The sequence below is a fragment of the Erpetoichthys calabaricus genome, chromosome 16 (assembly GCF_900747795.2).
Source record: "Erpetoichthys calabaricus chromosome 16, fErpCal1.3, whole genome shotgun sequence".
Taxonomy (NCBI): Eukaryota; Metazoa; Chordata; class Cladistia; order Polypteriformes; family Polypteridae; genus Erpetoichthys; species Erpetoichthys calabaricus.
The window spans coordinates 100,276,053-100,300,804 of NC_041409.2; the positions used below are offsets into that span (position 1 = coordinate 100,276,053).

General features: G+C 36.2%; 1 protein-coding gene across 5 annotated transcripts in view; it reads left to right on the forward strand.

The window, feature by feature from the left end:
* Positions 1–24,752, forward strand: part of strn3 (striatin, calmodulin binding protein 3) — a 130,126-nt gene that overhangs the window by 69,439 nt on the left and 35,935 nt on the right. For 3 of the 5 annotated variants that reach the window (XM_028821725.2, XM_028821726.2, XM_051920000.1), the window contains exons 4-7: positions 1,906–1,987; positions 4,548–4,724; positions 6,743–6,887; positions 10,217–10,358. In XM_028821725.2, the coding sequence (XP_028677558.1) occupies positions 1,906–1,987; positions 4,548–4,724; positions 6,743–6,887; positions 10,217–10,358 (546 nt within the window). Of the gene's footprint in view, positions 1–1,905; positions 1,988–4,547; positions 4,725–6,742; positions 6,888–10,216; positions 10,359–19,862; positions 19,974–24,752 lie in introns of all 5 variants that reach the window. The other 2 variants (XM_028821724.2, XM_051919999.1) reach the window with 1 other exon arrangement.

Sequence of the window (24,752 nt, forward strand, 5' to 3'; positions counted from 1 at the left end):
CTGTGCCCTCATTTTTTAAACATGCAGTGGTACGTCTAAGTCTAAAAAAGGCTGAATTAGATCCAGGAGCTTTAGCCAATTTTTGCCCGATTTCCCAATTGCCATTTCTGGCTAAAATATTGGTTGATCACCTTAACTCCAATAATTTTATTTGAGATCTACCAATCTGGCTTTAGGAGTCATCACGGTGTTGAGACGACCCTCCTTAAAGTATTCAATGACATTTCTATTATTACTGACTCAGGAGGTGCTACAGTCCTTGTCCTCCTTGACCTGTCCGCTGCCTTTGACACTGTTGACCATGAGACATTGCTGTTGCGGCTTGAACATCTTGTTGGGCTTAAAGGGGCTGCTCTTAACTGGTTCAGGTCATATCTAATTGGTAGACACTTTTCAGTGACTTGAAATTCCTCTTTTTCGTCTACTGCTCCTCTTAAATGTGGTGTTCCTCAGGGATCCATTTTGGGTCCTATTTTATTCTCTATATACTTTCACCCTATTGGAGCTATTTTTAGGAAATTTAACATTTCTTTTCACTGCTATGCTGATGATACACAGGATTATATTCCCGTCTGCAACTCTGGAATGAATCAACTGCAGAACTGTCTTTTTGAACTAAGAGCCTGGATGGCTAATAATTTTCTTGATCTGAATCAAAATAAAACAGAGGTGCTTATAGTGGGTCCATCAGCTAAAGCCCAAATTGGTCTTGGACTTCTCAGCTATTTCTCTGTCTTTTCCAAACCTCAAGTCCACAATCTTGATGTTGTCTTTGACAGTAACCACTCTTTTGAGAAACAGATTAATTCTGTAGAGTTGCTTTTTCCAGCTTCGTCTATTAGGTAAGATCAAGCCTTTTTTTATCTTCTAGGGATCTTGAGAAAGCTACTCATGCTTTTATCATTTCTCGCCTTAATTACTGCAACTCGCTGTATTCTGGGATTAGCAAATCCCTGATACGCAGGTTACAGTTGGTCCAGAATGCTGCTGCTCACTCTCTGGTTGGGGCAAGAAAGTCTGATTCTGTTTCTCTGCCTGTCAGTTTTCGAATTGATTTTAAAATCTTGTTGCTAGTTTTTAAATCTTTACATGAAATACATTGTTCTTCTCATGAAAGATGTATTTGTTAGTAAAGACAAACCTTTCCTCAGTACAGTCCAGCTTTAAGACAAAATATTTTGTACTGTTGCAAAATGTCACGCATCTGCAGAACAGATTGGGCTGCATCCTAAGATGTCATAGTTTACACATGCTGTATGTAAAAATAGTGCACATGTTCAGAGCAAAACGAGCACGCACACAAACTTTTGGGTGATATGGAGGAAAGTCCTGCAACTACAGTTCTGCCCTATTAATCCTCGATTTAAAGAACAAGCAAATTGGGCTTTCATAAGCCAACAATAAAAAAAAAAATAGTAATTTATATGATGATTATGTCAATATTCACTGCTAATTTAACTACCTAAAATTGTCTATGTCCAACACATCTTTAGCATTAGAATTGCTGTGACTGCCATCATATTTGGAAAACCAGGTTTTGTAATACCATTACAGACGCTGCTTCTACAACGAGTTTTTGCAAGCAGCAAGTTTATATTAAGGTCATCTGGGAAATAAAACCTTCACTTTTGAATTTGAGTCTTTAGATTTGGCATTACACTACCAAAATATTTAGATGAAAGAAGTAATTACAGTGATGTTACTTACTGTACTAGAAACACATATGTAAGTTATTTGTTTAATAAATGCTGCTTGGCAGTTTAAATGAACAGAAGTAAATATGATGAGTATATATATTGAAGTCATTTTTACTGATTAGATGATTTACTGTGTTATGTAAATGGACTGTGGGATGTGGGCATGAAGTGCACTTTGCCTACTTGCATGCTTTCCTTTTACTTCTAGAAGAAACCAAAGAGACAGAAGTCCCTGCAGTACCTCAGAACAGCCAGCTCACTTGGAAACAAGGACGGCAATTGCTTAGACAGTAAGTGGATCTTGAAGCTTTCTTGTGAAGTATCCACTAGGGCTGCCACTAATATATTTTAACTCATTAAAATGACCTTTTCATATGCATAAGGCATTAAAGTATCGACAAGCAAGTTACAACTTTAATTGATCATTTGTCTAATAGATGCTGTTTCTTTTTTCAGAAAGCTAAAGTAAACCTTGCTCAGTGATACTATATTTATTGTGTGTCATGGTTACCTTGACATGCATCATCATAATACCAAGCTGCAATTGAAGCTAATCAGAAATAGAATCTGAAATCACTCGTTGCTATAACCAGCTAATTACAATGTAAAAACAAAGTGGGTTTTTCCAAGTACAGTATATGTTGGAAATTTGCTTAACAATTACCATATATACTCACGTATAACTCGGGTCTTGAAACCCGAAAAATTGATCATAAAATCAGAACCCGGCTTATACACCTGGTCAAAAATGCGACACTTAATTTTCTAAATTTTATTTATTTATTTATTTTTTTTACATCTTCTTGCTTCCTCCAATCTCGTTTCAGTTTCTCAGACGCATCAGATTTTGTTGTAGCAGTGCAGTTACCAATTTCTTTTGCTACTTCAACAATGTTTAATTTAAAACCAGCTTCATATTTTCTTCTGATCGAACGTTGCATCGTAGATAAGGGATGCTCTTACAATAAAGGTGTATGAGGGTGTGAGATACAAAAAACACACAAAGTGCAAACGTCGCTTCAGAATAGTTTGGGTATTACTGTGTGATCACGTGTGCACAATAGAGAGAGAGAGAAGTGAGGAGCACACGCTGATACAGCGCATTGCCGGCCCCACATAGAAGAAAAAGGCCGTGGGTTTTAGCATATCATAATACCTTGTACCAATAGTGTGAGTTTTCCGCATTTGACTTACTTATAAAATACCAAAAATTATACTGTAAAATCAAGTCCCGGCTTATACACGGGAGAACTTATCCACGAGCATATACGGTAATCAAAATGTCAAGTTTAAAATCTGTTTTAACATCATTTGAAGGTACGAAGGTGAGTTTACCGAAGACTTTAGTGACTTGCCATACTATCCTGCTAATACCTCGTTGCAGTTATACTATATAGTCAGTATAGTCAGTTACAGGTAGGACAACAAGTTTACATAAAAAATAAAAGTTTGAATATTCATATTAAAATAAGTAACATTGGAATATAGGTTAAGTTCAAACTGTACTTTTTGTGTCATTTTTTGCTTGCAGTTCGTCTGAAAAGGATGAAGTACTTATGTGTCATGTATAGATGCAGCCTTTAAATCAATGTGATACTGGAAAATGGAGGATTTTCTGTACATCAAAAGTGGAACTGGGACACTTCACATGCCTGTAATGCATATATGAAACCCATAAAAAATTGCTCTCGAATACTTAAACACGTTAAGTGTAAACATTAATTTTTCTTTTATGTGCGTGCCAGTCAAAGCCCTAGGGCCCAGAAAATGTAAAGTCACTGCCCATCTGTCTTTTCTAAAAATTGAGGCACTCCGAGTCTGTTCATTAGTGACATGTTTTTAGCTCAGGACATTGGTCAAATGCTGCTTATACACAAATTTGTGTAAAACAACAATAACGCAGGGGTCTACAGTTTAAGATTAAAGTAAACATGATCAGGAGCATGATGACTGTTTTTGGGTACCGGAGAAATATTTTAAAAATCTCTTTATAGTACAACTGTAGATCTAAAAGCCACACAGTGGTGTAGAAAAATCTGTCGTAAACTTTATTGTAAAGCTGTATGTTTAAAACGAAGAAGTCTGTCTATTTTTCAAATGATGATAGAAGCTAATTATTCAGAAATATGAATAGGCTAATTTGGAAGTTGTGTGCAAAAACAGATCAATAAAATACCGCAGTATTGCTTAGCGTGTACAGAGGAATATGATGCTGAAATAAGTGTGAGGTAAAATAAATCGACATTCTTGTATAACTTCAGCTTTTCCCTTTAAGGAAGACTTTTTCAAATGCATTTGAGATTTAATGGTCCTAACTTTCATGATTTATTTTACACATAAACATATGTATTTATTTAAACATAATGACCCAATGTTATCAATATAATTTTACAGCCTTGCTCAATCAAATTAGTTAGTAGCTAATTAGGCTTTATTTGAATTCAGATTTTAAAACTATACCGCACAAGTATCATAATAACAAACCCTGTACAGTATAAAGTCAGTAGTATTGTGTACCCAGTAAATGTCAGGGTGGTCTCTCAAAAGAGTATCAAATATTAAATGTCTGAAAAGTATTTTTAAAAGCCATTTGGAAAAAATGGGTATTTTGAAGACATTTGTAAAGCCTACAAAGATGCCTAAAGGTGAAATGAGCATTCTTGAAGGATTGCTGTTGTGATCCCTTAAGATTTTCATGATGTTCAGTAGGTTTTGAAGCTTTTAGACAACTTGCTGAAGGTATAAATCACTAGCAAGAAACTTTAGTCAAGGTAAGCTTTTTTTTTTTTTCACTTCCAAATTTTAAAGTATTGTTACATTTGAATTTCTTTCTTGTTTTATCACCCGCAGGTATCTTCAGGAAGTAGGTTACACAGATACAATATTAGATGTTCGGTCTCAGAGAGTCAGATCTTTATTAGGATTGTCGGGTTCTGAGCAGAATGGTTCAGTAGAAACAAAAAATCTGGAACAAATTCTTAATGGTGGTGAATCTCCAGCTAAACAAAAGGGACATGATTTAAAAAGGTAATATTTTCTTATACATTTAATTAATGTTTAGAATATTTTAACAACATATTTCACGAAAGAACTGTTTGTTTTTTATTAAACTCATTTGCATAATCATATTTACATTGATTGATTAATGTTCGTAATAGTTAAAAAGTACTTTCTATCCCAAGATGGAAATGTAACTTTTTACAGAAACTCTTGCCTGAAGAAGGGGCCTGAGTTGCTTTGAAAGCTTGCATATTGTAATCTTTTTAGTTAGCCAATAAAAGGTGTCATTTTGCTTGGCTTTTCTCTACATTCATAATGGCTAACGTGGTACAACACCCTAGTACTACAGAAACTCAAGAAATATCTTGATAAAAACTACAACTCCTCAGACCACATATGAGGAATTACAAAAAAGGAAAGCGAAAGAGTACTGATTCTAGTGAGGCATTATGAAGGCATATTGCTGTAGGTGGTAGTCTATGTAGCAATATTGTTAACCATTTTTTTCTCAATGTTGTTTCCTATAAAATGTATTAAGAGTAAAGATTTTTTTTTAGGTAATTCATGAGAATAGGTGTAATTAATGCGAATAGATGTAAATTAAGAATAAAAAAGGTATATGTCTTTAAATCTATTTTATAAAAGTTTAAAATTGGTACATTTTTTGTTAGGCCTGATGATCCAGTACCGTGTCAATTATGGATGAAAACGCCTTTTTTGAAATAAATATACTTTACTGCCCCAGTTATCTGAGGTAATGTGGACCAATGCTACCTTGGATAGCTGAAACCTCAAAACAGATGGTTGTGACAATGCTGTGCAGAGAAAGTAGGGGCTCAGACACACAGATGGAGAGAGGGAGATCAGCTGACTTCACCAGGGAAGCACACTGCTCACAATGGTCAGTCAGAGACTGGCTGTGTGGGGCCGATGGATGGAAGTCTACGTTTAGCTCATGCCACAAAGCACTCACTCGCCTTTGAGCCAGACAACGTGGGTTTGTAGCTCACCACTGGCAGTTCACTACAGCAAAAATCTTTAAACTTCAATGTTTTGGTGCTTACATCCATAATAATTCAATTGACAATAAGGGTGGGATTCACACTATGGATTGGTGGTGTGCAGTGGTGATGCTGCGCAGAGAAGATGGGGGCTGACACAAAGGGAGATCAGCTGTGACATTACCAGGGAAGCACATCACTCACAGTGGATAGAGAAGAGCTTAGATCAGCTGATGGATGGAGCTCTCCATTTAACTTGCGCTGCAAAGCACTCACCTCTGAGCCCGCAAACGGTCAATGTCAGCGACACACTGGCGGCAGCTGATGAGGGGTGCAGTTATGGAGGGTGAGTGAGTCATGCTCACCTTTTACATAGTCACCATCTCCTCAGTTACTCACTCGGTACAATCAAGGTTAAAATTGTAATATTTATGCACTTGGTAACATATTCACAGCAAAGCTTTTATGAATTTTGCGAGAAGTAATATATTACACTTAACAGGTTCACCTTGTATAATGTGAAATCTGTGTGAATCAGGGCACAAATAGTCAATGTTGTACTGAATTTGCAAAACAAACTTGAATGTTATGTATCACTTATGTGTAAGGCTTAAACCTGCTACTCTTTCAGAGAGGTTAGGAGTACGTGCTGATACAGCACATTGCCGCACCCACCACACGACAAACCAACTCAGGATTCAGATTAGGACCTGAGTGCAGCCATGCAACGGGTGACACCTCAGCAACACCCTAGTTCAGATGGAGTGGAACAGAGTGAGGTTTTTTTTATGGTGGCTGAAGTGCCAATTCAAGTTTTTCTTTTGGTATTTGTAAAATCTTGTCAACCCTGTAATTACCTTACATCTGTGACCTGAGCTTAACAAAAGCATATCCACACAGTTTCAGCTTTTTACAAAAGGCTGGAGTGTTTCACAACTTTGAAATAGATTTGAGTTAAAATTCTGTTGTCTTTGGAATTGAATTATTTCCCTTATCTAGAGTTTCATACAACTTAAGATTTATATTTATTATATTTATATCTAGGACTCCGGGAGATGTGTTAGAAACGTTTAACTTTTTGGAAAATGCTGATGATAGTGATGAAGATGAAGATGAGGAGGAAGGTGATCTTGATGATATTTCAGATGGAAAAGGAAAGCACAGAATAAACAAGAAACATAAAATCAAGGTAACTGGTGTTTTGTTTTGTTTTTAATATGTGCAAACACATCTTTATTGCCCTTTGTGTTGCCTTGGTTCAGTCTTGTATTTTAAATTTTGTAGTCATAGTCCTCGAGCAAGTTTTGTGCCAGATTATCTTAACTTTGCATTTTATTTTGATTAAACACTTCTATATGTGTTGTATATGTTTAAGAGATCAAAGAAAAAGTTTTTAATTTAAAATGACCACAATATCACTTTTCAGACTTAGAATGTGTGCATCACGGTTTTTAGGATATTAGAAAGGAATTGTATTGAATCTGTTGCTTGATGGGATCCACACATAAAATAGGTACAGCAATTTCTATCACATGTATTTCACTTTACAACAACAACAGCAACATTTATTTATATAGCACATTTTCATACAAAAAAGTAGCTCAAAGTGCTTTACATAATGAAGAAAAGAAAAATAAAAGACAAAGTAAGAAATTAAAATAAGACAACATTAGTTAACATAGAATAAGAGTAAGGTCCGATGGCCAGGGGGGACAGAAAAAACAAAAAAAAACTCCCAGTCCCCTCTGGGCGTTCTACCTAACAAAAATGAAATAGTCCTCTTTGTATTTAGGGTTCTCACTGAAGGACTTGATGATGATGGTCATGCAAACTTCTGGCTTTTAATCCATCAATGTTGGAACATCACGGTGCTTTGAGTAGATGGCGGTGGCATAAGCCGCCACCACAAAGAAACCGGAAAAAGAAACAGAAGAGAGAGTAGGGGTTAGTACGGATTTCAGAGCCACCTTGAATTCTTATCATAATGAATTGGATATACAGAGTATCAGGATTAAATTAAAGTGAAGTTATGAGAAAGCCATGTTAAAATAATGTGTGTTTAGCAGTTTTTTTTTTTTTAAATGCTGCACTGTATTAGCCTGGCGAATTCCTATTGGCAGGCTATTCCAGATGTTAGGTGCATAACAGCAGAAGGCCGCCTCGCCACTTCTTCTAAGTTTTGCTCTTGGAATTCTAAAGAGACACTCATTTGAGGATCTAAGGTTACGATTTGGAATATAAGATGTCAGACATTCCGATATATAAGATGGGGCGCGATTATTTAAGACTTTAAAATTCTGCTTATGGTTTATAAAGTAAATCCTGAATGACACAGATAACCAGTGTAGTGACATCAAAACTGGAGAAATGTGCTTGGATTTTCTTTTCCTAGTTAGGATTCTAGCAGCTGCATTCTGCACTAGTTGCAAACGATTTATGTCTTTTTTGGGTAGTCCTGAGAGGAGTGCGTTACGCATGAACTAATTTCTCAGCATCTTTCAATGATATGAGGTCTAACTTTTGCTATGTTTATTAAGTGAAAAAATGCTGTCCTAGTGATCTGATGACTATGCGATTTAAAGTTCAGATTACAGTCAACAGTTACCCCTAAGCTTTTTACCTCCGTCTTGACTTTTAATCCTAATGCATCCAGTTTGTTTCTAATAGAGCCTCATTGTATCCATTATTGCCAATCACTAAAATTTCAGTTTTCTCTTTATTTAGCTTTAGAAAATTACTATTCATCCATTCAGAAATACAAATAAGGCATTGTGTTAGTGAATCAAGAGAATCGGGGTCATCGGGTGCTATTGATAAATACAGCTGCGTGTCATCAGCATAGCTCTGGTAACTCACGTTGTGCCCTGAGATAATCTGACCTAACGGAAGCATGTAGATTGAGAAAAGCAGCGGACCCAGGAAAGGAATTGTTTTGAATCTTGCTTGATGGGATCCACACATAAAATAGGCACAGCAGTTTCTATTACATGTATTTCACTTTATTAAAAGATACATTTGGTTGGCTGCCAATACACAGATTTACAAATGTAAAATAGTGCAAAAAAAGTAACACCTTGCCACTTATTACACAATTTATATTCAGTGTCCACTTCCTTAGGTCCACTTATCTCATACCACTTGTGCTCCGTTTTGCCTCCAGGAAAGCCTGAATTTATTAACTATTAAAACAACACTAGCTGCCTGTTGACCTAATGCAGGTTGTAATAATGGAGATGTACTGTTTATTAAACATTTTGCCCCTACCATCTGCATGTCACAGTAGAAATTAAGATTCATCAGACCATGTAGAAATATTTTCTATTGCCACTCATCTAGATTCTAGCTACTTGTTCACTCTGGCCTTGCAGGAGTAGAAACAGACTGTGGTGTCTACTGTAACTCATCTATTCAGGGTGCAGTGTGTTGTGTATTCAGAGAATGCCCCCTTTGCACACCACTTGTATAATGAACTGTTATGTGAGTAGCTGTAGAATTTCCATTAGCTTGAATAAGTCTGGCCACATTCCTCTGATCTCTAAAATTAACACTTTTTTTTTTTTTTTTTTGCCCTTAAGAACCACCACTCACTAGATATTTCTGATTATCACCCTCTTCTCTGGAAACTCACTGGGCTATAGTATTTGAATATGCCAGGATGACAGCTGTTTTTGACATGCTAGGACCACCTTGTCTGTTACCAACAATCTTACTTCAGACAAAGTCACTTAGATCACACTTATTCTAATGTTGTGCCATGCATCAACCCTTGAACATATTTCATGTTATATTTGCTGAGCTGTAAACAGTCTTTTCAAGAGTGTTAATTAACTCAAAAATGTTAATTCAGGTATTGAAAGATATAAAAGGATATGGTAGTGACGGAGAAAAAAATACAAACTCCTAACGTTTTTCTGGTAAAGAAAAACTTATACTTCTCTGTACAATTTTTGAATAAGAAAGTAAGTGTATAGCTGTACTAGACCATCTGGTTATCACTGTAAATAACATCATTTCATAACCACTCTCGCATAGTCTTATGTCAGAAGAAGCAACTTAGTGAAAACTGCAGAATATCAAGATAAAATGAGAAACACTAGTATCAGCCTTTGATGGTAATATCCACATGTTAAAGCTGCACAAATAAATGGTTTATGCCTGAATGGTCTGTTAAAGTAAGAGGTGTCCAGCCTTGATTTATATGCTGGGAAAGATGGGGCATTCCTTCCACCAACAGGCAGGTCATTGTAAATTTTGTGAGACTTGTTGAAGTAGTCTTATATTTCCCTGTGAATTTAAGATGGCATCCATTTTGTGATTGTTGTGTACAATTTGGAATATAGGCATGAATGTGTTTTATAAGGTATGGGTAGGGGCATGAAGCTGTTAATGGCTTTATATATCAGAAGGAAGATTTTGAAATTGGCTGCAAACTTGTCATATAGAGACTTAATGGAATATTCCACCCAAATATAATAGAAACTTTGTTATAAAATATTTTTATTATTTTGTTATTAACAGATAGGTAATGAGGGACTTGCTGCAGATCTTCCTGATGACCCTGATACAGAAGAAGCACTCAAGGAGTTTGATTTTCTAGTAACGGCCGAGGATGGGGAAGGAGCTGGAGAAGCCAGAAGCTCAGGGGATGGAACGGAATGGGGTAAGCTGAGCCTTTGTAGATTTTTTAAGTCTGCCGCTATGGTAGATGTAAATTATACCAACCTGTGTCTCTCCATTTTTGATACATGTTAGGGGGAGTATTTACAGCATTGTAACACATCACCATCATGCTGCCTAGTCAGTGAAGGGTACAGATATACTCCAGAGTAATAAGGTGTCTTCTGATCTTTCTTTCTGTGACCTAATTATTCTTTAAGTTGTCCATCACATCATTATTATGTATTTCAGTTTTGTGTGTGTGTAGGTGTAGTTTTACATGCAGTATATGTAACTGTAAGTTGTTGTGTAATACTGTTAAATAGGTAAATTCAAGAATATTACACTTCAGTTATTTATAGATGGGAAAGCTGTTACATGCTGTTACTAAAGGAAAATGGATGTTTGAATAAAAGCTATAAGCTTCATCTGATGTAGTCTTAAGTTGTTTTGTGGCCAAAAGTCCATTCCATCATATCATAGAACTAGAGATTGCATTGTACTAGTATTGGACACCCTCCTTTTTTAATTCCGTCCTATTTCTGCAATGAGCACATTTCACCATAAGGCCTGAGACCTGTTTCATGATTACCAAGAACTTTTCCAAGACCCCAGACCCTTGTAGCTTTTGTTTTTGTATTATTAACATTGGGAGAGAACTGAGAGACAGGTGAATAAGCAGTATAAATGGGTAGAAAAAAGAAATGCAGATGAACACAAATAAGACCATGAAAAGTTAGATCTCTAGGTATTAAAGAGGAAAGCTTGATCTAAAAACAAACAAGTTTTTAATGTGTTACGTTACTTGGGGCCAAGATTTTTCCACGTGTTTTAAAGATTGTGCCTTATACAAGTGCATTGCACTCTGAACTTTGACTTCTGCTAATGAGAACAGATGTAGCTTATAAGCAATTTTTATTTATTTGTGTAAGAAGATCAATGGTAATCACTAACATTACATGTAGAGATGCAGAGATTCTGTTACAAAATGGCCTGTCCATGTTTGATCAAGGTATGATTACACTGTAGGCTTTCATAATATTGTAATGTGAAATGATACTTGCAATTCACAAATGCTATGATATGAAAATTAAGTGTACCCATCCTGATGGCCTACATTTGCCTGCACTCAAAGTGTAAAATTGTCATTAACTTCTAAAAGTTAGGACAGTAAAAAAGAAAAGGGGGGGGGTGTTTATTAATATTTTCTATTAGAATAAAACAATGAACTTTCATACATCTTTGGATGTTCTTTTCCCAGTAACTACAATGAGATTTTTAACAGTATGTGAGAGCTGAATAGTGTGTGTTTGCACTATTCTTTTTAGTGTATGTGCCACCTGGATGGATGGAAATAATATATTGTAAAAAGAACATTAGATTAATCAGATGTGAACAGGCCATTCAACCTAACAAAGCTCATTAGTCCTATCTGCGTAATTCTTCCATAATAAACATTAAGTCGAGTTATGAGTCTCCTAGCTTGATTTAGGTCATATGAGAATATACACTTATGTTGCGGACAGAAATATGAACCAAGCTTTGAATATGTCTAATGAATTACATACATAATTCTAATATGTGAAACATTCTGATCTTAATTACTTTTTGGTAGCTGTACCTAACATGAAGGTTAGCTAATGCACCTACAGTATGTGACTGTTATGTGTTGTAACTATTATTGTATTCCCAGTTTTATTGTAGGCACTACTGTAAGACACTACTACAAAAAAATGACTTAAATGGAGTAAATTGAGTCAAAGGTTTTATTTATTACGGTGTTGATTGATATATTTTTTCACAGAGAGAGATGATTTCAATTTTAATTTAAGTAAAGTAAATAAAAATGCAAAACACAATACTTTCGGCAGGAAAGCGACACTCAAGGATGCAGCATCTATTACTGCAACAAGATCACAATTTGAAAAATCAGACCACGTTACATACAATTTCAGAATTAATACGAGGATTATTGGAGACTTTTGAAAGTGTTATTTAATTTTTAAATATTCAACCTACAATTCATATTCTGTAAACTAAATTTGAATGTGAATGAGATAGCCCTAGTCTGTAGTGTACCAGAGTATTTGATTTTCATATTCTAGTATATGTGACTATATTGTCATATTTTGACCAAGTACTATAATAATAGTGTTGTGAGATCACTGGTGTTTCTTAACTCTATCCAAAGGACAAAGTAATTACAGACTCAAAACCAAGTGAGAATGTAACAGCTTCAGATCAACTTGAATATAAGAAAAAACTAAGCATGAGCAAAGAGTGGAAACAACGGCTGTTTGCATTCGCTGCTAGATTGTCCGTGGCGTCAAGTTAATGACTCCTACAACAGATGCAGTTGTGGGACAAAACGCTTTTCATGTTTAGGAAATTTTACAGGAAGTATAAAAATTTGGTTGTTTTTACTGTTAGTATCGAGAGCAAAGTCAGTAAAGCAATAAACGAGGCAGGCATAGCAGGTGAACCAAGCAAAATAGTGTATTTATTGCAAAAAAAAAAAAAAAATCAATATCATTGTTCAATAAAAGCAATATTAAAAGTGCAAACCTACTTCAATATATAAATAAGAAAAAAAAATTCCTTAAGAGAACCAAAAAAATACAACCACCATATGGCACACATCCATAAAAAAGATAAAAGATAACAAATCAGTCCCTTGATTAAAGTAGTCAAGGTAGTAATTGCTGAAGATTAAAGAAAAGGAGTGCTTCTTGCAGGCCTTCTCTCTGTTGTGTAAAAACTGTAAAAGCTGGTTTGCCCTGTCAAACCATAAATAAATATTTTCATGTATTGAAGTCACCCTGCACTCAGACTTAAGTGACTGGAACTGAGGATCGCTTGGTCTAAATTGAACTGCCCCAGCCTAGCAGATAGATCTGCTATTATCACTTGAACAGAGTCTTAACACCGCTCTCCCTGGTCACATGCCTCATCTGGACCATATTTTTGAGTGTCGTGCCACATGCGTGCACATGTAGCAGGTTTCCCGGAGCAAGTCATTTCTGACATTTGCCTTGTTTACCCACAGCCATTATACCCTTTTTATAACTCAATTCAGAACCCAATGGTCACAGTTAAATAACACTGGGAAGAATCTAACAAGCGGCAGGCACACGTCTACACTCAAGGACCAATCAAATAAAAATATCTGCCACACCTATGTTCCTGCCCCCCTATGCACCTGGATACGAACCCAGTATTTAAGCAAGTTTGCCTGAACGCACAAATATAGAAAATCATCCATACACTATAAAAATCATCTTTGTCCTCCATCAGCTGACTTGCATTGCTCACATTTTGGTTTTGTACTTCAGTTTATAGCTTTCTGCAGTTACATGTAGAGAAAAGCCAAGCAAAATGACACCTTTTATTGGCTAACTAAAAAGATTACAATAAGCAAGCTTTCGAGGCAACTCAGGCCCCTTCTTCAGGCGAGATGTAATGTAAAATCTGGCATGGACAATTATGTTGAGCTATGCTGGAAAAGTAATATGAAAATGTATATATACATTTAGTTTGTTGACATAGTACAGATATAGGTAAAAGTTGGAGAAAAAACTAAATGGAAGATAGTGACAAATCAGAAGGTGTGTCTCAAATTGAGAAGGATTACTGATACCATGATTTAATACATGGCTTGGCTTGTATATCCTCATATTTGAATGCCTTTTTATTAATGTAAAGCATTTCTTTTCATTTCTGATTTAAATCTAGCAAATGGAAATTGATTAAATGAACTGTACAGTGATAGAGCTTTTGGTTCCTTTTCCCCCAAGCACTTTATGTAGGATAAAGTGCTTTTTTGCACAAGTAGAAGCACAACTTTTGTATGAAATCATTAAAGGTGAAATAGAACATAGCATCTTCAAATAAGAAAAGTAACCTGTCCATGACTGACAGTAAAGTTAAGTTTGTCATACTTGATACATGCAGACAAAGGTATTTTATTCATTTTTTCATTTCACTGTAGGCCTAAAGAAAAGGCAGTACTGACAATTGAAAATTTCAGTTATTTTGTTACCCTGGGAAATGTTTGAGTTAGAGGAATCCATAATGTTCAGTCTGCTTTAAGTGATTTTCAGCATTTTAGCAACATAGATCAAAGTATAAACATTGTCTTGACTATGATACTTGGAATAGAATCTCTAAATGAAAATTAATTTAGCTGGGCAGAACTTTCTGGGTTCATCTGCCCCACAGAAATTTTTAACAGTAGTAAAGTGAACAATGTCGCATTATATGATTTATTACACAACAATCAATTGCAGAGTATGTTAAATTAGATGACTGTGTGATGATTTTCCAGCAGCATTTCATATTTCTAAAGTATGGTGATCTCTCCCTTTTTTCTGATGGCCTCTATCCTGCTTGCTTGACGAAGCAGGTACCTCTGCAAAGGATTTACAGCTAATGTAATTTCTGCTGCAATCTCAGCCCTATTTTTTCTTATTTCTGTCATTGTATGTACAACATGTGACATCAGACAGACAAGTCTCTCGTTTTGGCAGGTCTGAAAACACATGTTCCTTATTCTTCTCAGCTGCATTAAATGTGTTGTACTTTCAATCGAGTGCTACTTGGTTGTTAGCTCTCACATACACAGAGCCCGGCACTACAGCTTTGTCCTCCCAGGTGGCGCAGTGGTAGTGCTGCTGCTTTGCAATAAGGAGACTTTGGAAGATTGTGGGTTCGCTTCCCGGTTCCTCCCTGTGTGGATAGCGCTTTGAGTACTGAGAAAAGCGCTATATAAATGTAATGAATTATTATTATTATTACTACAGCTAAAGACAAATTCAAACCTGTTTGATGTCGTCAGGTTGAGTTGCAGACTGGTTGGAGTGAGTTGCTGGATATGTCAGACTATACAACTTAAGATCACAGAAAGCTATCACAATTGTCTCTAAATTACCACAGTTATGTAAAGGAGGTTTGTAACAGAAGATGTTGAAAAAGTCTTGTGATGTGGCATGGCTTTAACAAACTTGCTACTTATTTACAATCCAGTTTGTGGAGGCTCAAGCCTATCCTAACAGCATTGGTACATTATAGGCCCCAACCTTAGATAGGAAAAAGAAATAGGCGATTAATCACTTTATTAAGGGGCATGGCAGAAAACCAAATAGTCCAAAGCAGAAAGAAGTTCATATAAACACATGGAGAACATGCCAGCTCCACGTGGACAGGTGCACCACTTGTATGCAGGATATTGGCTTTGTGAGGCAGCAGCGCCATTCATCCATCCATCCATCCATCCATTTTCCAACCCACTGAATCCGAACACAGGGTCACGGGGGTCTGCTGGAGCCAATCCCAGCCAACACAGGGCACAAGGCAGGAACCAATCCCGGGCAGGGTGCCAACCCACCGCAGGACACACACAAACACACCCACACACCAAGCACACACTAGGGCCAATTTAGAATCGCCAATCCACCTAACCTGCATGTCTTTGGACTGTGGGAGGAAACCGGAGCGCCCGGAGGAAACCCACGCAGACACAGGGAGAACATGCAAACTCCACGCAGGGAGGACCCGGGAAGCGAACCCAGGTCCCCAGGTCTCCCAACTGCGAGGCAGCAGCGCTACCCACTGCGCCACCGTGCCGCCAGCAGCGCCATTCACCAAAAACTAAATTAAATGATTATAAAATTTTTAAAGATTATCTCAAAATACATTGGTTATTAAACCAAAAGAACACATTGGAGCATCTTTGAAAATAATATGTATAGTTATTTATAGAAGTCGATATGAAAATGTTACAAAAGTTATTTAATTGTTGGATGGACCTTTGACAATAAATACTTTTTATTTAATTGATCTCTTAAAGTTTATTGCCCACTTGTAACTGTAACTCTATGATCTGCCTTAAAAATAACAATGCCAAGGTAAGCTTTAATAACCCTGAATAGGAAATTCATCCGGCAAATTCTTTAAAAAAAAAAAAAAAAAAGTAAAGAGAATACAGTAAATCTTTGCTATTCGTGGATTCCGGTCCCATGGATTTGCTTATGAGGTTGAGGATCATGCTTGATAGCACATTGCCACACCCACCACACACAACGAACCACCTGGATTGGGAGCCAAGTGTAGCAGGTGACACGATTTGCTTATCTGTTATAAAAGTGGCAACCCATTTTACAACACCCGTGGCCATGTGGAGTAGAAAATAAATTCTGAGAGCCCAGTTGCACAGCAGTGACATGTGAGATTAAGCAACAACAGGACTGTGATGCCCTTACATGTCCAAGGCTACATATATGCTACACTGAGTGGATCAGTGTGCGTCTACCTAGCGCTTAGAGATGTGGGTAAGTTGTTGAACCCCATTCGTGATGGGGATTGGTGCTTTCAATTGTTCCTAATGAATGAGAAATTCCCAGTAAGTGCAGGTCATAAGCCCACACTGATTAAGTTGCTTACAGCCACCAATTGTACACCTACAAGACGAGTGAACCTGACTGTACAGGAAGTAAAAGTTATAAGAAGGTATCCATAGGTGAACCTGCAGTAATGATCATTACTGATCCTCGAGGAGTAGCAGTGGATGGCCCGTGTGTCTGCCCAACCTTGTATTCCTTCGTGGGCCCTCCCCCAATCCACTGTCCCACCAAAACCTAACCCTGTTTTTCCCATAGAATCTATGCTTCAGTATCTGTAGTTTCCATTTCCAGAGGTTTTTTCAGGAACATAACCCTAGTGAATAACAAGAACTGAGTGTAAACAGCAAGGTATTTTGGAAAGTATTGTCTCATTTACAGCTTGCATTCCTGTTGTTGTTGAGCTCCCCTTTATCACTGAATAGCCCATTTGCTGAATGTTTGTTGCATTGTTTGCATTCTGTACTGTGGGCTTCCATTACTTGATAAACTACTAACACCAAGTTTATATTGCTGATGATGAGTAGGGCTGTCAAGGGTGCAATCACATTTTGTTAGTTCAAAGTCCATGTATCGCTGTTGATTAACCCCAGTGACTGTTCTTACTGCTTTAAAGAAGGATGTAAACGTCCAGAAAAACACAAATGGTTACCTAACAGAATGGTGACACATCATATTAGAGCTCAGAGTCTGAGGTTCAGTGAGGATTAATAGTCGGCCATAAAGGAAAGCTCACACCATGAAACTTTGTGTTCCAAGACTTTCTGTTGGTTCTTCAAGGAATGTGAATTCTGGGCACTCATGTATCCATCACGCTTGTAAAAATTATTATAATTGTGGTTTTGGCTGACACCCTTAATACAGCAACATGAAAGATCAGGATACTATTAACAGAGTTATGTTTTTTGTGTGGTTGAAACACAGGAATAATGACAGATTGAGGAAACGCTGGCAGCCTTGTGGTTTAAAGAGTAGTGTAATAGACATTATACTTACTGCCTACCATATATATATATATATATATATATATATATATATATATATATATATATATATCTGCCTTGTGGATCTGAAAATTCTTGCGAACAGCATTATGTAAAACCATTACATTAGCAAATGAATTTGAATAGTCAGAGTAGCAACCTGAGAGTTGAAGACATGTAAGGTACATGAAATCAGATATAGAGAAAGAAATAAAAGAAAGATAATCGGGGGGGGGGGGGGGAGACAGTGATAAGAAGGTGTGCAATAAAGAGTGTACACTGTGAGTCTGTCTCATTATCTGCACCAGCTAGTATGCTAATTCTATCAGGAAAATGTTGTTCCTCAGTCTGTGTATATATCTGTTAAGTATTATACGGCTTGATCTCAAGCTCTAGCGACCAGGCTGTCTGATTCCTCCTTAATTTCTACTTCCTTTTCTCTTCTAAAGGTTTCTGGAAACCCCCCATTAAATTTTGTGTCTCACTGGATTCCTACTTTGTACAGTGCAGTGCAGCAGAGGACCACTGCAGTGTAGTCTTGATCACATTATGACACAATCCATAATTAATCAGTGACCATTACACCAGTCAAAAGTCTATACTCATTATGTTTTTGTTTGTTGTATTTCTGAAATTCTACTTAGTTTTCTGTTGTTTTTTTCCCTGTCCATTTCTCATTTTTTGAGGAAGTCTTATTTATTGCAGTTTAGTGGGAGTTGCAGTTATGACCTTGAAAACTTTGATTGTTAATAATAATTTATAAAGGAGAACAAACAAGATATTGGAAAAAACGCGGTGCCACATCGAGTGTTAAATAAACAAGTATAAAAAAAAAAAAAGTGGCCAAATTAGCAGGCGGTTAGCTTGGCTGTAACTTCCACAAATATCCTTTACTTAAATTTGGTGTAGTTGCTGCTACTTTAGTGTCCATAACTTGTTATAAAATACTCTTAGAACCAGCTTGTCAGTGCAGTTCGGGTTCCTGGTGTTAGTGGAAAGCTATATCGCTCTTTTTAACATTTTTAATTATTCAGTTTTGATGGTAGTTGAAGACCAAGTTCATTATTTATTTTTGTAGTGCTTTGCTCATCAGACTCACCCCACATTGTTTTGGGTTGACTTCCATTTTTAACTGCTCAAGACACAAAATAAATCAAATTTTATTTGTCCTATACAAATGACATGTACAGTACAATAAGCAGTGAAATGCTTAGTTTGCATAAGTCCTTTGACTGTGACAGATTTAAAGGGACAATAACAATACAGAAGTTTTTAAATCCAAAATTCGTTGAAGCAATTATCAATATGAAATAATAATTACTAATAATACTAATAACTAAATAGATGACATAGATAGCTTAATGTGAGAGAGTTAACAATAGGGCATTGTGTGGTTCTGGATGCCTTCCTTATTAAACATGAAGATGGACGGTGGCCAGAAGACCCTCCTCTGTCTCTCTGAACTGGACTTTAAGCAGTCGTATCGTTTACCTGGCCACCACACAGAGAAGAGGCCATTGTTGGAATGGCTTGTGTCTGGAAATGCATTATGAGGGTGGTCCTCTGCTGTTTGTTCTCAGAATCCACAATCGGCTCCTTTGTCTTTGAGAGGAAACAGCAGAGGCACGACCAGGAGTTTACTTCACTTTTGGCATAATGTGCTTTTACTTTTTAGGTTGTAGTAAAATGCTCTGACTGCACAACTTACAAGAGGTTTGCTGCATTCATACCTTTAGTTGATGTATCAGACTTTTAATGAATGCATTTGCATTATAGTAACTAATAAAGTGTTAATTGACTCATATTTATTTTCTGAGTGCATGTTGTTATCTTTTCTATTAGAAATCATTCTTTTTTCTTTAATATATGCTAACTGGGTAAGAGGTAGTATTGTTGCTCTTATTAAAAAAAACAAAAACAAAAAAAGGCCAATGGATCCTACTTAATATTCTGTATCTTTATACTATAAAGCAACTTAACTCACATGATGAATTTAAAAATATCACTAGAGTTATTTTTCCATACTAACTGGCACCTTTTTTTGAATGTTTGTATGAATTGGGTTGTTTTGGGTTATAACATGAAGGCTGTATTAAAATACTAACTCTTAACTGCCTGCACTGCATGTAGACAGAGATGACCTTTCCCCAACTGCGGAGGTTTGGGAAGTAAACGAGGGGCTAATAAGTAAACTGAAGGAACAGTACAAGAAGGAGCGGAAAGGCAAGAAGGGGGTCAAGAGTAAGTGAACTTGATTCTCAATATCACGGTTCAGCATTTCTCATTCTGTAATGCTCTGCTTTCCTCATCAGTTCTGTTGCCTTTTTATTCTTCATTTCTGCAATTCTATTTGCATTCAAAATAAGGGGTGCAACCAACGCTTTTGAAGAACAGCTGTTTGGGTCAGTGCCTTTTTCTTTAATTTGTTGGCAGTCTCCCAACTCTGGGTCTGTTGCTAAATGGGGGTTTTATTCTGCTGTTTCCAGTTCATAAAAAGCTGTGACATCCATTAGTAGAATTAATTTCATTATATTTTTACTGTGCTATTTATATTAATGTTTTTACACCAATATCTGTGGCAAAAATACAATATTTGTCACAGTTTTCAGTATTTTAAGGTAAGTTTATTTTCTAAGAATTCCTTCTCAGCACTTTGGTCCAGTCATAGTTCAGGTCAAAAGTGAGTGAAGAAGATTCTCACTATCGCACAGTATTTCCAAGTGGATCAGAGTGTGAGCAAGAGCTGGAGCAATCATAGCTGCTGTGCTATTATTTCCCTCCCCAAAATCTGCTCACGCTATCCTCCCATCTCACACTTCTAAATTTGGACCGTGCACTACTGTTATATCAAAGCTAATGAATGTTGGATTAATGCACAGGAGTAAATGACATTAAAGGGAGCAACAGCCTCTTTGTTCTGTTCACTCAGCTAGTGTGTGATACCACTCTTACTTGCACTCACTCCTTCTTAACTGATTTCGTTTGTTCTTACCTTCACTTATTTTTCTGCTAATTTACCTAACATCTTTGTGAAAGTAACTGTCCCTCCTCTGTCCCAGCACAGCTTTGTTCTTGTATCTGTGCACGTAGGGACAGTATTGTTGTCGCCCACACTGAGCTGTATCCTGTCTTCTCAAATCAATGTTACCTTTAGGAATGTTTGTATTACATCCAGGGTACCTGGTAATACACCGCTGCAAATTTAGTTGGCGGATAATCAATAACACATATCAACAAACAACAACCCTCCTTAAATACATACCAGAATTACTAAAAACAAAAAAAGACTTCTGACTTGGCCAAAGCTGAAAAGAAGCAGTGACAGTCACAGTGAGGCATTATAAAAGCGCATTGCCATCGGTAAAAAGAAGCCCCATTATTGTGTCTCAACACACTTCTGCTGAATAATTCCATGGCTAAAAGTCTTCAATGCTGTGGTGTCACAGAGGGGATGAGCAGCGTTGTTCATAATGGCTATCAGTTTTTCCTTCATTCTCTCCTGAACTGCCTCCAGCTGGTCAAGAGGGTGTCCCATAACTGATTATGCCTTTTTAATTAGTTTGTTGATTCAGTGGAACTTTCTTGAAGTGATTTTACTGGCCATCACAGAGTTATACAACATTGTTACTACTCACGTTAAAGGAATGCCATTTCCTAACAACAAAAAGTTTGTTGCACCCTTTTTCTGACTCCTTTGTTTCTTGACCAGTCATTGATGTGGACCTCCAAGTACTTGTAGCTCTGCACCACTTCCACATCCACTCCCTGAGTAGTGACCGGATATAGAGATGACTTTTGGTGCAGCAAAAGTCAATAAATGGCACTGGAGAAATCAAAAGACATAATCCTCACAGTGCTGGCAGCTTTGCCTGCGTGGTGTGGTGTGTAATGTAATGGTGGTAACATCTGCCATACTTGTTATCACTGATGTTTTTGATAAAAATTCAGATGTTTCAATGTTTGAGTTTGTTTCCAGTGTGAAGCAGAGAGCGATCACCTCTCTTACAAGTCCCTTTAGCACTTCTGCCATGTAGAGGCTTTTTTTTCCCCCACATACTCCTTGCAGTTTTATGTTCACACACAATCAGACATGTTTGTTATAGAAATGGAATCATTTTATGCTCCAGATTTGAAAGGAATACTAGCTGAAAGCCCATTACAAAAATTGCTTCCTGACTTCCTCATCTAATTGGAGTATGTGGTGTTTGCTGCTGGTTTTATTTTTGTACCTAACTTGCCTGTTTTATTTGTGAATGTTAAGGTTTTTCTAACAGTTTTTTCTTGCAGATCATTTGTATAATTTAGTTTTTAAGTTGCACCAAAATTATGTTTTTGTACATTCCAAGTGGAATATTTAAAGACATTTGCTATCTTCTTCATCTTGTATACTATTTTGAGTGCCAGCACCTATAATACAATGCAGGTTCATTCTGTATCAAAGTATATTTTTTCTTGGGATTTGGATGATGTAGGCTAGATAGATAGATAGATAGATAGATACTTTATTAATCCCAATGGGAAATTCACATTCTTCAGCAGCAGCATACTGATACAATAAATAATATTAAATTAAAGAATGATAATAATGCAGGTGAAAAACAGACAATAACTATGTATAATGTTAAATATTAACATTTACCCCTAGTTCTCAGTCCTCCTTGATTACAAAGTGCTGGTCACGTTACACAGCTTCTACAATCAGGAAAGTTTTCGTGAATAAAACGCTGATTTGTTTGTGTTAGACGTAATGGATAATCATTTAGATCAAAAATAATGCAGTGTTCATATTGACTTTGCCTTCATTGTAATTCTTTGCAATTTATTATTTTACATGCCCGACTAATAATACACAATCATTATACTGTTAAAAATACAGTGCATTTACATGAAATGTTGCCTAAAGATGCGCCAAATGAGTTGTTTCGTCTTCAGTGCTATTCCTGTGACAAAATTGCAGAACAAGTGGTGTTATAAATAATCAAGAGGCATTTATGTACAAAACAGCATTTCTTTAAGCATTATAATGGTAGACACATAACTACTCAGCCTGTTCACTAAATTAAGAACGCTCGTCACTTAGTGAATAAGGATTTCCTAAAAATGTACAAAAATAAAAAGGAGAAACCTGAAATGTCTGCAGAAGCCTTCCATTCATGAAGAAAGCTTGCTGTCCAAATTTTGGATGTTAGACAAAAAAATATTCTCTGTAGATTGCACGCATGATTGAAAATTGATACTCCCTGTCGGCAGTTCATCCTGTGTGTCTTACTCTCCCTCTCCATAAATTATTACAGCTTAAGCTTATTTGTGTGAATTTACTGGTTATAGTTTGGAACAATTGACAATTAATGGACTTTCACATTTTTCACAATATACCAAATGTGCTTTGTGTTTTGTTTTTTTTGTTTTTTTTTAACCTTTTTATTTTGAAATGCCGTTTCCAACAGTAATATAAGTCACACTTACAGACTTGTACTTTAGGAAATACCAGGAATGCATGCCCTAATATTGTTTCACTGTGAACACATGTGAAGTGGGCTCTTTAGGGGGAAATTCTGCTACCACTCTTACTGTATTTGTAAAGGCTGCATAATTCCGTTTTCTTATTTGTGTGTGTATGTATAGAAAAATAGGAATAAAAGAGAGGGTACAAAAAAATTACTGCTCTGTGGAAATCTAGCACCTGGTCCAATCATATTCTTTCTGTATGTTGCAAAAACATGTTTATTGAAAGAATATTCTATTCTATCTGAAATGTTGAATATATTTTTAAACACAGAACAAAAGATTTGGTAACCTGCAGAATCTTTGAAAGCACTATGAGGGCCTAATGTGAATTCCACGCTTTGATTTCTTTTTGCAAAAATGTCAAACCATGAATCAGATGCACAAGTTCAATTCAAACTGTCCATGATTAGTAGTTTTCATTAGTAGTGAGTATGTTAGATTTGTACCCTAAAATTCAAATGAAACAACTAAAATCCTGAAATTCTTATCTGATGACCTGTTAGAAACATTTGACCAGTCTGAGGAAAATATTCTACACATCAGAGTTATGCAGCTAAAAGACCAACATGCTATCTCGGTGTAAGATCATTTTTGTGGTTTTTTGTTTTTATATTTCAACTTTTTATGAGTTTCAGTGACACTTTATGAAGGCTCATAACTGTAATTTTGTTTAATACATTTTTCCTAAGGCAGTTTTTTAAAAACTATCACATACTAGTAGTCAATTCTGAAAAAGCTGGAAATGTAGACTACTGTTTGTTGCACCCCTAATGTAAGAAATAATCAGGAATTTTTCCTTGTTGTCTTGCTGACTTCATGCAAATTACCTTCTCTTGTTCTTTTCTTTTCAATTTTCATTTTCTGCTGTTTTCATATCTTTTTTTTTTTGTCTTAGATGTGCATTGGCCATCTGCTTCCTATTCAGATTAAAAATGTATTTTGAATATACTGTATATTGATCTTTTTAGAATATGAAGAGTCATTTATTTAACATTGTTCCTAATGTTTTTGCCACTTTTCAATACACTGTGCTGTAAAGGGTTTTTTTTTCCTTTGTCTTGAGGTGACGTTATCATGACATAACAAAGTTTGTTGACATAATGTCTTCAAAAAAAAAAAACGCCTCATTCTAATGTATTGCATCTGTTTTCCATATTACTTCATCTTTATTTCAATATTCAGTTGTGCGCATAAGTTTGCATACCCCTGGCAAAGTTTGTGTTTGTTTTTTTTTTTTATGTAAAGAAAACATTACTGATCAGACAATGTGCATATACTTTATTTTTAATGGAAATAAAATTAAACTATTAGGCATCACAGACTAGCACAATCGTTAAACAAAGCATATCAATAAAAGAAATAATAAGGCAGCCCTGTGCAGATGTTTCTATACCCATAGCTCTTAATATCATGTATTGCTCCCTTTATCATCAGTGATGGCTGTGAAAGAAGAGGCTTTTTTTCCTCTTTAACTTTGTAATAGCAGAACCCCTAATTTTATACTTCTTGATC